Source organism: Misgurnus anguillicaudatus, chromosome 11, assembly GCF_027580225.2.
Source record: "Misgurnus anguillicaudatus chromosome 11, ASM2758022v2, whole genome shotgun sequence".
Taxonomy (NCBI): domain Eukaryota; kingdom Metazoa; phylum Chordata; class Actinopteri; order Cypriniformes; family Cobitidae; genus Misgurnus; species Misgurnus anguillicaudatus.
Window position 1 is genome coordinate 12471834 of NC_073347.2, and position 17049 is coordinate 12488882.

Sequence of the window (17049 nt, forward strand, 5' to 3'; positions counted from 1 at the left end):
TGTTAACTATGAAACTCAATATACTCCTAATTTACTGCTTATTAATACTTAGTTAGGTAGTTGTTGTAGAGTTTGTGTATGTATGGGGTATGATTAAGGGATGTAGAATATTGCCATGCAGAATAAGACATAAATATGTGCTTTATGGGGCGGTTTCCTGGACGGGGCTTATCCTAGTCCCAGACTAAAATGCATGTTTGAGCTGCCTTAATTTAAAAACACCTTGTACTGACATGTCTTAACATATATCAGTACCATTGTTTTGTCTCAAGAGGCACACCAGTATTTTTTTTTTTTTTTTGTAAGGTTTGTTTGTAAAATTTTCCTAAATGTCCTAAGGCCTAGTCCTGAATTAATCTAAACCCTGTCTGGGAAACTGTCTCTATAAGTACTAATAAAAAGTCAATATTGTAATAATATCTAAGCTAATAGGAGTCAAAACAGAGAAGTGTTACAAAGTGTTTTGACATGACACACATCTTTATGCATAAATTAGTGAATGAGACCCAAAGGGTTTACTATAATAAAATACAAATAACCACAATGAAATACAATATAATTGTAATAAAATAGTCATGCTTATATTACTACTTTAGGTGTCTGTGGTGCTCCAATATAGAAAACCACTACAGTATCTCAACAGCTTCAGTACTGTTCAGTCTCATCATTGTGATGTGTGTGTTTCTTTTCTTTTCTTTGTTTGAGTTCATGCCTGATCCATCATCTCTTGCATGTGACTGAATGTCTGTTGGCTCTTTTATGGGTTATGCATGCTGCAGTGAGAAAAGCCTCTCTGGCTGTGTGTCACTGCTGGCTTATCACCTCATCATCTCAATGTGACATGACTCTGGCCCTGATCTTCAGTCAGCATACACACCCTAAATGCCTGGATGCATCAGCTCTCGCACTAGAGCTGCTCTATTGCAATTGGCTTGCTTTTGTGCCCCGCTTGGTACTTTGACTATACCCCCTATTCTGTTCTTTGTTGTTTTTCCAGAAGGTATGATCTATGAATATGAATTTAATTTTATTTTAATTTTTTTGAAGCCCCCAACTCATTTCTGGCTCAAACACGGCCTTGTCCTGAATGCAGCGATTATCCCGACCCCAGCCTCTTCCTCTCTCTCTCTTTCCCCAAATATTTCGCAGCCTGAAACAGACGTACGGTCACGTCCAGCTTTCATCATCTGTGTTTGAGGGCAAATACTAAGCCGAGAGAAAGCCATTAGGAGCTCCTTTGTTTGATGCTGTTTTCCTGTCAGTGAAACAAGATTGATGAAATGTTATGTTTGGCCTCGGCCCCACATTTGGATTCGCAGTCTGGTGTTGAGAGAAGGCCTTGTCAAAAGAGCTGAGCCTCTTTCATTCTCTCGCTTGCTTTTTCTGTAGCTGTACATGCATCTGGATGCAATTACAGTAGACTTCAGCTCTCTGGCTGAGCAGAAAGACATGCACCAGGCTTTGCATTATTGCTTAAATATGCAAGAAAATGTGCGCATACGAATGGACCTATCATGACACATAGAAAGAAACGTGTCAGTGTATTTATATCCACTGTCAGCACGTTTTCGACAACCTCAGGCTGGTGCAAAACTCATGAATGTTTATGAATAATTATATATAAGGTCTTGTTTTAGACCTTTTTTTCATATAAATATTTTTGGTTTTTCATTAACAATTTTTATTAAAGGAAAACCAAAATATTTGTGTGTTGGTCCCTACTGCTACCATACACAAAGGTTGAATGAGTTCGGCCTTGCTGCAGGGCCTAGCAGTAGTTTGAAGCGTAATCTCTGCTATTGAAACTACGCTGCCGCCAAGATTGTGACGGCTGTTGATGCGAGCGTGTGTGCAGCGTAGCATTTAACTATCGGAATGAGAAAGCAGATCAAGCTGGATCTATGACTTTAATATAGAGTAGCGTCCTGTTGGAACGGGCCGATGTCTCTGTGGTTTCCATTAGCTCTGCTGAAACTGAAGGAGTGCGATGAGAAACTGACATAAACCCGGATTGAACTCTGAGCGCATGCACCTCCTCTGAGCTCCTCTCCAAAATCTGCGCCACACCAAGAACGTGGGGCCGGCACCGCCTGTGCCCACACACTGGGCCTCTCTTGGCATGTGCGTGCATGGCCTTAGAGTTGAAAAGAAGGTGAAATGGCATATAGAAATGGTGTTACTGAAATAGCTCTCATAACACATTAAAACAATTGCGATCAATAGAGGTGGAGGCATCTGGTTCCTTGATTCTGGTTAGGTGTGTAGGGGGAACGAGCCGTGCCTAGCTGACAGTCTGATATATGGGCTGTGATGTTGGACAGCCTATTGCAGTAAACACTGACCTGCTGGTTGATGCTGAAATATAACAGGACAGGATCTAGGTTTTTTTGTGTATAATTTAATTGATATGAAATGCATGTGTAGGGATATCATGTTGATTGACCGTGTATATATGCTGCTGCTTAAACCTATTTTTGTTCCAAGACTACTAGTAAAGAGAGTATAAAAAAAACGTGATGTTAATCTACATACATAAGCTACATAAGGTAAACAAATGGCAGTGGTACGCTGTCAGAAAAAAAGGTTTAAAACTGTACCTTTTCTGTCGCTGGGGTGGTGACCTAGGGTTCCGTTTTGTACATTTACAGGTATATAAAACATGATACAATGTTGTACTGTACCTATTGTATACCTTTATATTTTGTATCTATAACATTTATCTGGTACAAAATTGGTCCTTAAAGGTACACAATAGGCCCTTATGGTATAATATTATACCCCAAAAGGTACAACATTTCAATGTATATCCATAAAGGTACAAAAATGACCTTTTGAGTGGACTACCCCAGTGACAGAAAATGTACAGTTTTGAACCTTTTTTTCTGACAGTGTATATTGTAGTATAATCATGACTGAGGTGCATCCGCAATTATGAAACTTTGCCATGCAGCAGACACAAAGATCAGCTATTAACACTTTTCCACCGGGGCTAGTTCACATGCCCAAATCACGGCTCCGAAACCATGCTGGTCTCCAACAAGGGGGACTTGTGAGAAGGGAACCATAAGTAGGTTTCCACTACAGGCCGCCATTTTTTACAAATGTACTCAATGTTTTAAAGCGTTTGAAGAGTTTATTTTGTCACAAACCCTCAAATGTTTACATAAATACCATGATAAAAATGTACACACTGCAAAAGAATGACTTTCTTATTATTTTTCGTCTGGTTTCCAGTACAAATATCTAAAAATTCTTAAATCAAGATGTATTTTCTTGATGATCAAAATGACCTTAAAAAGAAGTCAATTTTTAAATATATAATTTAACTCTTTCCCCGCCATTGACGAGATAACTCGTCAATTAAGAGAAAACGCTTCCCAGCCATGGCTAAAATTTCCGGCTTTTTGCAATATCGCTATTATTATTATTATTATTATTCTGCAAACTTCCGCAAATTATACAACCCGGAACTTCCGGAAGTAAAGCCTCACATGAAAGAGAAAGAACTCTGTGTATGTTTTAAAGATCGCTCTGAATCTGATCTCTATCAAAAGTCCTTCACAAAAATGGAATTATCTCAGCTTTTTGCTAAAAATTGGGTGTTTTTGAAGAAACCTACCCATATTTGAGAGGTGATTAAAAGAGAACTAATGAAGGTAGGATGAAACTTTTTTTTTTAGAAAGCAGAGGGACTGTTCTTTTATTTGATATATTGTTTGTTTATATATTTAAAGAAGAACATTTTTTGGAAGGCATTAAGGCTGGCTGGCAATTAAAAAAAAAAAAAAACGCTGGCGGGGAAAGGGTTAAGTGAATTTGTGCTTTTTTGCTAATTGACTTTAAATGTAGGTTTTTTTTTTTTAAGAAAATGCATCATAATTTAAGACTATTTTGATACTTGTACTGAAAACAAGACAAAAATATTAAGTAAAAATTTCATTTTTTGCATGAAGTACGACGATCTGATGTGTGGTACTGTATGGTAAAACTATTAAAACCTTTTATGCAGTGGCGGCTCGTAACCACTCATCCGAGGGGCACAAATTTAAAATAATTCATACATGTTGTGATGAACTTTACATCAAGCGCCCACGAAAAAAGAAGTCACAGACTACTTTTATGTACTGTAAAAATTCCTTGTTGTTAATTTCAGTTAATTTCAACTTTCTTGACTAGTGAGGAGTTGCTATAAATTATGAAAATAAAGTTCAAATAACTTTGTATTAATCCAACTTTATTTTTATCATTTATAGCAAATCCATGCTAGTCAAGAACGTCGAAATGAATTGTAAATTCAAGTTCTTGAATTAAAAGATATAAGCGCAACAAGGATTTTTTTTACTGTAACTTAACAATAAATAAACTAAATGCGTAAGCTAAGATGTGTTAAAACCAGTTGTAAACAAAATACAACAAAAGTGTTTTATTTTTTTGTATTTTGTGAATATTATTATGGTAAAATATATTTTTTTAAAACAACTAAACAGACAGTCACTGACATTACCTGATTGTTTGTTAATGTTTATATTAGGGATCGACTGATATGGATTTTTCAGTGCCGATGCCGATTTTTGTTTCATCAGCCTTAGCCGATGAACAATACAGGCTGCTGATTTATCGGTCTATCACTAGTTTATATTAGTTATTCAAAGTTATGAGTTTCAAAGTTTTGAACAAAAAAACCCCAAATGATGGACTCCCATTTTAAGCAGCGAAGCAATAAAACACATACAAATTAAAATTATTAGGGATGCACTGATAGGATTTTTTGGGCCGATACCAACTTAAACAGACAACTTCTGGCCGATACCGATGCCGATACCGATATTAAACACTTGTGTACAATACTATACAGTTGGTCTATTAGCTAGTTTATCTCTGCATCAAATTATTTTTACTGACCATGGATTGGATCTAATTAACATTAAACTGATCATATAAATATTGCTACTTCAAAAAAAGTTGGACTTCATTTCCCCCACTAAAGTGCAGTTTGTTTCTTTTATTGTCCAAGACATTTGAGCCAGCTCAACAAAGGTATTCTGTCGGTGCTTAGTACAGTGCACACCAGAACATTAAATCATTTTAATTGAACAACAGACATGCAACTCATTGCCTTTATGCGGTTAATAATAAACAATCGGTATCGGCCTTTCTTGTGCTATTGCCGATATGCCGATGGTTTCAAATTCATTAAAAATCGGCCAAAAATATCGGCGGCCGATACATCGGTGCATCACTAATAATAATATAACAAGTGATTCTAGTAACACTTTTGGCTCCATTTATGAATCACAATCACAATCAATTTATGACAATCACCATCAAGAACCAGAACTACCTGATATATATTTTATGCATATAAAACAGTGCCTGACACTGTCACTTTTCTTTCACAGCATTGACAATTTGTAATCTTGTATCAGTTTTTTTTTATTTGTTTACAGTATGTACTGTTATATGATAGCTTTGTTTCAAATACTCAAAGATACTTTTATGAAGCTCCGTACTGGACAAAAATCAAACTTTTTATTGTCAAAATATATTCAATTGTGACCCATTAATGGTCAGTCAATATGAATTTTCAGTACTGAATATGTGGTTACTGAGTGATATCCAGCCTGACTGCATTTGTTGAGTAATTACAGTCAGATATGACATAATAGAGAGAGAGTTTGAATAATCACAGTGTTTTTGAAGTGTTACAAACTAAAGAGTTGCCAGATTACCTTCATCGTTGTCCCACTGCATCAAATGGTTAATTCTAATGTTGATGGAGCCCGGCACATGTGGACTACATATGTGGTTCATCTAATGCTGTTTTCTGCTTTGTCTAAAAGCACGCACCCTTTTCATCAGGTAGAGTTTGCCTTACTGCTATTGTTTAGACAGCTTTCTTTAAACCCTGTTGATTGTAAAAGTCTGGGGGGACGGTGGAAACAGACCGGGGGACTCTGCTCGTGATTGAAACGATTGATCAGTTTAAGGATTAGAGCAGTATCAATGGTTTCGCTGCTGAGGCTGGTGTTCGAGCTTGTTATTGGTGATTTCTTTAAAATTTCGGATGTGATTTTTGGGTGTTTTTAATTTGGCATGTTTCTCCGTGCATGTTGAATATCTGCATTTGCTTGCATTATTTTTATTCACATTAATGTGCATAAAAACAAGTGTTCTCCACTGTGTGTTGTTCAAAGTGTAGTGGTGTTAGTTTAAGTTTGTACTGTAGATGTTAATTTAATTTAATATTTTTTTGTCAAAATGTGTTTATTCACATTATTATTATTATTTATAGCAATTGAGTGGCATAGTAATTACATGCCTTTATCAGAAGCAATGAATGAGCTAACCAGCCATTTTGAAGATGTGGACAAATGAAGCATGCAAGAAGATGCTCCTTTTCCCTCTTAACTCAAGCACAAAACAAGTGGTGAAAGTTTTGGCAGCCTATAATGACATCACTCTTATCCAATACTCTTTCAAATGGTTTTCTTTCAAGTATTGCTTTCATTGGCAGTACCCTAAACCTCCTTGCAGTGATGAAACACAATCGGTAGCACGATTACGCACCACTGATAGCGCATCCAAATGTAGAGACGAGATGTCTGACGTGAGCCGAGTCACAGAGCGTTTGTGTCTGTGCCAGAGACTCTAGTAAAATGAGTGAGAGCATTGTCACACAAACCCCTCAGATTTAGCTAAAGCTCTTAAGTGGGCATTTTTGGAAAAGGAAAACATGAATAATGTGTCTCTCATCAAGCCGCCCCTTTGCCAAACGCTGCTGGCGTCACACCAAGCCATCAACTCGACAGAATCTTCTCATCCCGGGACAGTCAAGCGTGCAATTACTAACACTCGTTAAATACAAGAGGCAAGATCTGTAAAGATCATTACGTCTGATAGCATCCAGACTTTGGAGCAATAAAGCTTCCGGCAAAGAGGGATCTGCCTGATGTTTGTTCAGTCTCTCGCCCCTTCAACACCTGAGCATGCACGTAGCCCCAGTTACAATTACGATCACGAGCCTGTGTTCTTTGTCCAATCGTGAGCACATAGCGTCTGCTAAGGAAGGAGAGGTTGTTTGGACAGATTTAGATTGATTACTGCGGATGGTTAAAGCTCGTGAGACGTTGACCACAGCAGTATTGGACTAATCCAACATGGGAAGTGAAGCAATCCACAAACCCCATGGCTACAGATCAACTCTTTAACCTCCTGTTGCATGAAATTCTGCTTGCCAAAAAAACCCTTGTTATTGTTCTGCTACAGTTTAAGAGGTAGCTATTAAGCTGTTAGAATTGTAATGCGCTGTAATTTTTTATACAAGTCAGACTCGGATCATTGCAGACATGTAAAACTCTTGAAACAACTTTGATGTTTAATTTGAAGTGTAATGTGGTTTATAGTTTAAAGGCCTAAAATCAAAGAAGCAGCAAGCTTTAAGTTTTGACTGGTTACTAATACGTTCTCTCACTACTTATATACTGTATTAGTTGATCTAATAATTTAGCAGCAGTATGAATGAATAGGCTTAAATGAGCCCTGTCCAAACAGGTTTCGAGTCCAGAAACAACACTCTAAAAATGTTGGGTTGTTTGCTGGGTTTGTCCCTTTTAGACCCAACGCAGGGTTGAAAATAACCAAGCATTTTTTTTTTTTGAGTGTATCTACTGTATACAGAATTCGTAATAAATTAAATAGCTAAAGTAAATCGTAAGTGAAAGTGCATCTGTCAATCATTGAATGTTCAAAATATTATGAATCTTTATTTTAAAAAAAAAAATACACATTGGTTGGCCTATTCATGAGCACACATCATGTTTAGGGGAATAGGGCATTATTAATATGCCATGTAAACTGCAAAAAAAGGATTTTCAAGAAAAAAATGTCTTTGTATTTTTGTCTTGTTTTCAGTAAAAAAATATCTAAAAATTCTTAAATTAAGATGTTTTTTCTCAAAGAGCAAAACGACCCTAGAAAATAAGTCTAGTTTTTAGACCAAAAATATCAAATTTTTCAAAATCAAAGTGATTTTGTGCATAAAACAAGGAAAAAATCTTAAAATAAGTGTTTTAGAAAAATGTTAAAGATTTTTTTGCTTACCCCATTGGCAGATTTTTTTGTTTTGTGCACAAAATCACTTAAATTAGATTTTTTTTTGGTCTAAAAACTAGACTTATTTTCTTGGGTCGTTTTGCTCATCAAGAAAAAGCATCTTCATTTAATAATTTTTAGATATTTTTACTGAAAAAAAGACAAAAATACAAGATTTTTTTTCTAGAAAATAAGTTTTTTGGCAGTGTAAGGTGGTATGTGCTAGAAATAGGTAAACCACTATCAATAAGTCGGCCCGTGGGTCGGGTGCACCGCCGGGCCAGGGAGTGTCCCCCATTGTCCCTCAGAAACACACCCCTTGTCCCCCCTTGGGCTTATCAGCAGGTGGTCACCCTAGTTGCCAGTAAATAACATAAATGTAAAATCTACAGGAAGTTACTGGCAGCTAGTTGCCAGTAATACCCAGTAATACTGTAATTTCTACAGAAACGTTTTACAGTGTAGATAGCAAGAGAGAGCATTACTGTAGGTTTTGGAACAGAGGTCTCAAGTATGAAGCTATATCTTAGTATTAAGACGGGATACATGAGCCCCAGAAGGCCGTAACCTTTGGCACAACCCAGTTGAGCCTTGAAACTCGATGTCTGTATCCCAAGTTTTTACTTCGTTGCCTGCCAGGACGAAAGAAAGTCAAGGTTAGAGTTCACAGCAGCCGCAGATCTAAAAACAATTGAAAAGCTTTTGACAGATGTCCTGAAATATGTCAATTAGAACGGAGGAATATGTCAACATGCGTCTTTGCTTAAGGGTGGTTTGGCTATGGAGACATGGTGTATTAAGAATTGACAATCCAACATTTAAATGTAAGATTCAATTTTGTTTGTCCTGAAATGTTCAAAGCATTTCCTTTAGTGTTTAAGGCTGTTTTACAATATGTTTATAAGTATATGGTAAAAAACTGAAAAGGGCAGAAACGGTTTGAAGCCACAGCATTTAATGTCTTCAAGACATTTTCTGTTATTATGACTTGATGCTCTTTTTTAGAGTATGCCAGGCTTTAGTTTTATTTTATGTTGCACTCTTCAGCTGAATTTTCCCCCTTACAGGCACATTGTGGTTTGTGGTCACATCACGCTCGAAAGTGTTTCCAACTTCCTTAAAGACTTCCTACACAAGGACAGGGATGATGTCAATGTAGAAATTGTTTTTCTTCATAAGTAAGTACAATTCCCTTTGGAACCAGTTTTAAGAACTTGATGGAGCCCAGTATAATGGCTGTGGGCTATTAGGGAAAACTAATAAATCAAATATAGTTGCCTGCTTCAGAGTATTGGCAATAAGCCGTTTTTGATGTTTGTTTGTTAATAGAAATGTGTGTTAAAGGTGAAGTGTGCATTTCTGCATCACTACTGGCACAAATGGGTTTGCAAAGTTTGTTTTGGCACCCTTCATGTACAGTAGTAACACCGGCTCTGGATTTGGCAAGATTTTTTGTTTTATAAAGAATGGCAGACAGGGAAATAAAGTTATTGCACTTGATTGGTGCAGCTACTGGTGCAGAAATCAAATACTGTCACTCTGAATTTTTACTTCAGTTCCTCAATGTGTAATTCACTTTTATGTCTTGTTTAACCTTTATACTCTAGTATTTCCCCTAATCTTGAGCTGGAAGCCTTGTTCAAACGTCACTTCACTCAGGTGGAATTCTATCAAGGATCGGTCCTAAACCCGCATGATCTGGCAAGAGTAAAGGTAACCAGTTTATGAAAAAACATCATTATGCAGAATATCACAAATGTAATAGACAAACTAAACAGATTCATTTGACTATTGCGGCATTAAGACAGAATTGTGGAATTAATATAGGCCATGGGTCTCCAACCCTGATCCTGAAGGGCACCTGTAGGGCACCTATCCAATCTAACACACCTTAACCTGCTAATCAAGTTGGTCAGGGCCATAGACATTATATACCCTACGTAGACACCTCATGACGTGCTGGAGCATAATTCAGCGTCGCCCCCATATTGGTTGGGTCTCCTCACTCTACGCTAGCATCAGAGTCAACGGAGAGCGAGCAGTTATGCCCGTATTTTGTGCGGTATTGATACCAGATCGCAAGGGATTACCCTTCACAAGTAAGATTGAACATTAATTTTGGTTATTTTATCATTTAAAACATTATGTCATCGTAACTACATTACTTACGTGTAACCAAACTGTGTGAAAATCCGGTAAAAATTCGGGGAGATATGGTTATTGTAGTTGGGGATACACCTTTCTCAGTAGAAATAAATGCAAAATGGTGGCCGTGCTGATACATCAGCTCCTATAGGCAGCGTCAGTCTATGACGCCTCTAAGTACAGTGGGTAAAATAAGTATTTGACACATTAGCATTTTTATCAGTAAGAGAATTTCTAAGTGGGCTATTGACACAAAATTTCCATCAGATGTAGCCATCAACGCAAATATTGAATTCATACAAAGAAATCAGAACATTTAAGTATACAAGTTGAGTCATAATAAATAAAGTGAAATGACACAGGGAATATGTATTGAACACACTTTATTTAATACTTTGTAGAAAAGCCTTTGTTGGTGATTGCAGCTTCTAGACGCCTCTTGTATGGAGAGACCAGTCGTTACTCCCTGCATGTAGTGTCTATGGTCAGGGCTACCTAAAAATTAGAGGCAGGTGTGTTGAAGTAGGGTTGGAACTAAAATATGCAAGACAGGTGCCCTCCAGGAACAATGTTGAAGACCCACAAAACTTTAGGCTTCTTTTTTTTAGTTTTTTTTTCTACGCCCTGACAGATTGAGTCAGCGGATGCCTGCTTGATTCTTGCAAACAAATACTGTGGAGACCCCGATGCTGAAGATGCCTCCAATATCATGAGGTCAGTTCTGTGAAGGACCACTTTTGTACATGCAAGAAGAAAAACACAATTGCATTTTAGTTTCAGATGATATGCTCACTAGAACAGGTCCTCCAGTAAAACAGATGTTTGGGAAGCTGATGTTTCATTCTCCTGTGCTGTGAAGGAAAGGTGTGAATGAGATAATCAACATCTCAGGTCAACTCAATACTCGGATTCACACGTGTTATACCTGGACACAGATGAAAAGACCTCAGAGGAATTTCCTCTGGGAGGACTTCAGCTCACACTGCCTTAAAAGAATGTGTGAAATAAGAGCAAACATACTTCCTTCATTCATGCTGAGGTTTTTGAGTTATGTGTAGTGCAGAGGATAACACCCAGTCTGTCTGGACAATGAAATATTGCTTTTTTGCACCTTTATTTTAACCACTAATGTGTGTTAAAGTAGCTTAATATGGAAATAAAAACTCTCTTAATGTGCGTAATTTATCATTGCATGTTGTTGCAAAATAAATAAATATTTTATATATTTTAAACGTAATAACCATAGACTGTAAAAAATTTTCACGTAGTGTCCTTGATACCACAGTTAGTGAAGAGCTTTTTTGAAGCCCAAAGTAGGCGGGGCCTGCCATTGCTATCTTGCCAGCGCGACACTCGCGGATAACTGAAAAAGGTTTTCGGATAACAGATAACCCACGCCCTTAATAGTGCAGAACTTTAAGGCTTAATATAATTTAAACGGATGAGTTACAAAAAAATCATCATCCTCACAGTTGTCATAAAGGGCGAAATTAGCTATACAGACCAAAAACACTTTCTGTACCAGGCTGTAAACACATTTATTTTTGCTGTAAAGTTGAACATTTTAAAGGGACACTCAACTTTATTTGAAAATAAGGTCATTTTCCAGCTCCTCAAGAGTTAAACATTTGATTTTTACCATTTTGGAATCCATTCAGCCGATCTCCCGGTCTAGCGGTAGCACTTGTAGCTTAGCTTAGCATAATCCATTGAATCTGATTAGAACATTAGCATTGTGCTAAAAATAACCAAAGAGTTTCGATATTTTTCATATTTAAAACTTGACTCTTCTGTGGTTACATTGTGTACTAAGACCGACAGAAAATTAAAAGTTGCAATTTTCTAGGCAGATATGGCTAGGAACTATACTCTCATTCTGGCGTAATAATCAAGGACTTTGCTACCGTACTATTTTCGGGCAGTGGATAATATCACTATGGCTGCTGCAGCCATGTTACAGCAACAGAGTCCTTCATTATTACGGGGAGGGGGGTCTTTGGCAATGATTCCCTTTTGAAGTTTAAGTCACTTTCGTGTTCGCTTCACGACAAAGACTGGAAGGTTGCTTTTTGGTAATAACCTCAAAGTGTATGTTCTATTGGACATGACCTAGAACACATTATACACATTATACCATAGTAAAATAGCTGTGTAGCCTTTCTAAAATGCTGCCAATGGAAACACAGTTATGCAGTGCCAGTTAGCATTGTTTTAAAAAGGCTTGAAGCAATAACAACAGATTTAAAAATGGCTTGCGAGGGCTGTTTCAATATTGAATTCATTTAAATTAAATAAGCGTCTTTGTTTATGTGTTTCTGTTAATAACAGAGTTATATCTATCAAGAACTACCATCCGAAAATCAGAATTATCACTCAGATGCTGCAGTACCACAACAAGGTAAGAGAAGTCAAATCAAACCAAACAGAATGAATTAAACCTGAAAGAATGGATATACTGTACTAAAAGACTTGTAAATTAGACATCACACAGAAACCAACCCTCTCATTCTCCATGACAATTTTAATAATAATAAAAAAGAGAAAACTTCTCAAAAATTAAAAACTCATTACAACAATGTGATTTTTTTCTTCAACATTTATCTTCAATTACAGTAACATGCTTACTGAGAGCTGGAAGCGGGAATTGATGGATGGGTTTTGTTCATGGGACGGTTCACTTAAAAGCAACTTAATGTCGACTGCTGACAAATGTTTGAGCAAATTGTCTCACTAAAAACATAAATTCTATGCTAGCAATGAGATGATAAATAGCGACATGGTGCTGTTATATGATTTTCATGATGTGTTTGGCAGATTTACCGTATGTAATCCAACTAGATATATTTCCAAAAAATATATAACAATTTATGTAATCATGAAACCTTTTGAAATGTTACTAAATGAAATTATTTCATTGTTAATGCTCTTGTTAGACGTCACAGCGGGGGAGAATTTTAACTTCCCTCGTGTTGTCCGCAGGCCCATCTGCTAAACATTCCCAGCTGGAACTGGAAGGAGGGTGATGATGCGATTTGCCTGGCCGAGCTAAAGGCGGGCTTTATTGCCCAGAGCTGCCTGGCACAGGGCCTGTCTACTATGCTCGCCAACCTCTTCTCCATGAGGTCATACATCAAGGTACCGTCATCCCCCGTCCTGCGGCTTTGATAAAACCCTGCCGAGTGTATTCCGACTTTAGCTCAATCACCAGGGCCATTATGTTATTGAGTAAATCATCTTATAAGATTGCTGGTCTCATTTGGGACTTGCTCAGGAAAGCGGGACGACAGTGCAGTTGCCATTATGAGGTAATTTATCGATGACATGGGGGAAGTGAAGATGTAAATTTGTGTTTTTTCCACTCACTAAATTTACTGGTCTCCTGCGGTGCTGATGGAGCTGGGAAATGTGAACAATGTGTCTATTTTATAGTCAGTGAATGGCATCCCAAAGCCATCTTTATTTATCGTCCAAATAAACCAGACTGCTTAGAGTCATATATGAGAAAACACTAAACATCTGAGGTCTTCAAGGCAGTCGTGGCTACAGTAAGGTTGTGGGGTTATGATCAGGTGGTTCAGATTTGGATGGAGTTCTTTTGGGAGAAAGATCAAGAGAGAAAAATCAGACTGAAATATTTCACTGAGATTGTAAAAGTTATTGTCTAATCCACAAGGAGCTGTATTGCTTTCTTTGATTTTTTTTTAAAAGACAGGCTTTTGACATTGAGAGCAACATTCTTATGTCATAAGGAAATGAGGAATGACTTTATAATAACTGTTTAAATGTGGCATGTGTGGAAACTTCTGCAGGGCACATCATTCGTCTTATAAAAACGCTGAAGAAAGCCAGGACCACCCATGCCACAGTGTGCCATACTGTAAATACTATATTTTCCAACCTGACAGACCCATGTCCACGCTCATACAGGACACAAAAACCCTTCTGTGAGACTGAAAAACTGAATATCAGTCATGATCAAGATGATATTGTTAAGGGGGACATTTCACAAGACTTTTTTAAAATGTCAAATAAGTCTTTGGTGTCCCCAAAGTGCATATGTAAAGTTTTAGCTCAAATATAGATAATTTGATAGACAGGACAGGAAAGTACAAGGGGTATTTGAACTCGGGTCACCGAAAGTGCATCTGCACAATATGTCGGAGCACTGCCCACTACACCATGTACACTCACCTAGAGGATTATTAGGCACACCTGTTCAATTTCTCATTAATGCAATTATCTAATCAACCAAACACATGGCATTTGCTTCAATGCATTTAGGGGTGTGGTCCTGGTCAAGACAATCTCCTGAATTCCAATCCGAATGTCAGAATGGGAAAGAAAGGTGATTTAAGCAATTTTGAGGGTGGCATGGTTGTTGGTGCCAGACAGGCCGGTCTGAGTATTTCACAATCTGCTCAGTTACTGGGATTTTCACGCACAACCATTTCTAGGGTTTACAAAGAATGGTGTGAAGAGGGAAAAACATCCAGTATGCGGCAGTCCTGTGGGTGAAAATGCCTTGTTGATGCTAAAGGTCAGAGGAGAATGGACCGAATGATTCAAGCTGATAGAAGAGCAACTTTGACTGAAATAACCACTCGTTACAACCGAGGTATGCAGCAAAGCATTTGTGAAGCCACAACGCGCACAACCTTGATGGGCTACAACAGCAGAAGTACCACTCATCTCCACTACAAATAGGAAAAAGAGGCTACAATTTGCATGAGCTCTCCAAATTTGGACAGTTGAAGACTGGAAAAATGTTGCCTGGTTTGACGAGTCTCGATTTCTGTTGAGACATTCAGATGGTAGAGTCAGAATTTGGCGTAAACAGAATGAAAACATGAATCCAGCAGTTACCACTGTGCAGGCTGGTGGTGGTGGTGTAATGGTGTGGGGGATGTTTTCTTGGAACACTTTAGGACCCTTGGTGCCAATTGGGCATTGTTTAAATGCCACAACCTACCTGAGCATTGTTTCTGACCATGTCCATTCCTTTATGACCACCATGTACCCATCCTCTGATGGCTACTTCCAGCAGGATATTGCACCATGTCACAAAGCTCGAATCATTCAAATTGGCTTCTTGAACATGACATTGAGTTCACTGTACTAAAATGGCCCCCACAGTCACCAGATCTCAACCCAATAGAGCATCTTTGGGATGTGGTGGAACGGGAGCTTCGTGTCCTGGATGTGCATACCACAAATCTCCATCAACTGCAAGATGCTATCGTATCAATATGGGCCAACATTTCTAAAGAATGCTTTCAGCACCTTGTTGAATCAATGCCACATAGAATTAAGGCGAAAGGGGGTCAAGCACAGTATTGGTATGGTTTTCCTAATAATCCTTTAGGTGAGTGTATGTACACAATGCGCCATTCTCATCTCAAATTAGATCATATGTCCCTTGTAATTGTAACAATCCACGTTTTCTGAGGTTCTGAAATTTGTAAATGATGTATTTTTGAATGACCAGCATCCCGATACAAAACAATACGTTTAAAGTGCACGCTCTGGCATCCATCCCTCACATCCTTAGTTTGGAATCAACATGGTGGCAGACTGAATAAAGTGTATTAGCCATGTGTAACTGATTTGAAGTGTCTTTGCACTATAGATCGAGGAGGACACGTGGCAAAAGTATTATCTGGAGGGAGTGGCTAATGAAATGTACACTGAGTACCTGTCCAGTGCCTTTGTGGGACTTTCATTTCCTACAGTTTGTGAGTAAGTATACTTCTGCTTCAAAGCAGCAATTTCTTACATTGATCTATATGCAAACACTTTACAAATCACCTTAAGTTTAATTTACATCGAAATAACGAGACAACCAGATTTTGTGGTGGAAGCGGCATTGGGCAAAAATGGCTGGAACAAAAGATTTTGATTTGCGTTGAAGAAAACGCTTTAAATGAATAAAGATTTGACATTGGCTGGAGCAGAGGTTTAAAATCATTACATTATGTTAAGAGTCCATTATAAGTGTAGTACTAAGCTGGGCAAATTCTGAACACTAAATTTCTGTTGTCTCATTGCAGGCTGTGCTATGTGAAGCTGAAGTTGTTGTTGATCGCTATTGAATACAAGTCAGAGCAGAGGGAAAGCAGGTTTGTCCCCCGTTGGTCTCCATCGGTCACAGCACACCCATTCGACCAAAGAGGGGGCAATACAGTTGTGTCCCTCATTGGTCCTACAGACACGCTACAGTACTGTTCTCCTTATAAACTTGAGAAATGTTTGTAAGAAAAGGCTGACAGGTTTATCATCCTCAAATCTCCCACAAGTAACTAAATAGATCCAAATCTGTTTTCTCATTTAAATCATTGAGACAGCAGCGTGTTGTGCACCGCAGTGATGACGTCTCACTGTAGGTGGTTCAGCTCGACTCTCACAGCATCCCAGATGACAATCACTGTCTTTAAGAGTCACATGACATCTGCTCAGACTCACTGTGCTTCATTGATGAGGGCTTTGCTCTTGGAGTAAAGAGCCTTTCATCAATAGCACTCCTGTGGCATTCTGTTATGTGACCCATTAGAAATAATAACATGAAGTACTCTGTCTCAGTAACTTCGACTTTTGCCAAATCCCACCACCCCTTCCCACATTCACAACCTGTGTTCCAATGTTTCTGTATACTGTATGCATTTAGGTACACAATAGGATAAAACATACACATCAACCAGATGATTTGGTTCTGTTGTTCTCCTTATAATCATGATGCATTTTTATCAAATCCTTTTTCCTACAGTGAATTATACTGCAGATGTACAATATTTACTGTGGTAGAATACTGTATGTGAG

The 17049-nt window shown here is 38.0% G+C and overlaps 1 protein-coding gene across 21 annotated transcripts in view; it reads left to right on the forward strand.

Annotated features, from left to right (window-relative positions):
• The window catches only part of kcnma1a (potassium large conductance calcium-activated channel, subfamily M, alpha member 1a), a 263693-nt gene that overhangs the window by 179450 nt on the left and 67194 nt on the right, over window positions 1-17049 (forward strand). For all 21 annotated transcript variants that reach the window (XM_055170797.2, XM_055170791.2, XM_055170796.2 and 18 more), the window contains exons 10-16: window positions 9159-9269; window positions 9699-9804; window positions 10868-10950; window positions 12565-12634; window positions 13216-13371; window positions 15863-15972; window positions 16284-16352. In XM_055170797.2, coding sequence (XP_055026772.1) covers window positions 9159-9269; window positions 9699-9804; window positions 10868-10950; window positions 12565-12634; window positions 13216-13371; window positions 15863-15972; window positions 16284-16352 — 705 coding nt within the window. The remainder of the gene's footprint in view (window positions 1-9158; window positions 9270-9698; window positions 9805-10867; window positions 10951-12564; window positions 12635-13215; window positions 13372-15862; window positions 15973-16283; window positions 16353-17049) is intronic.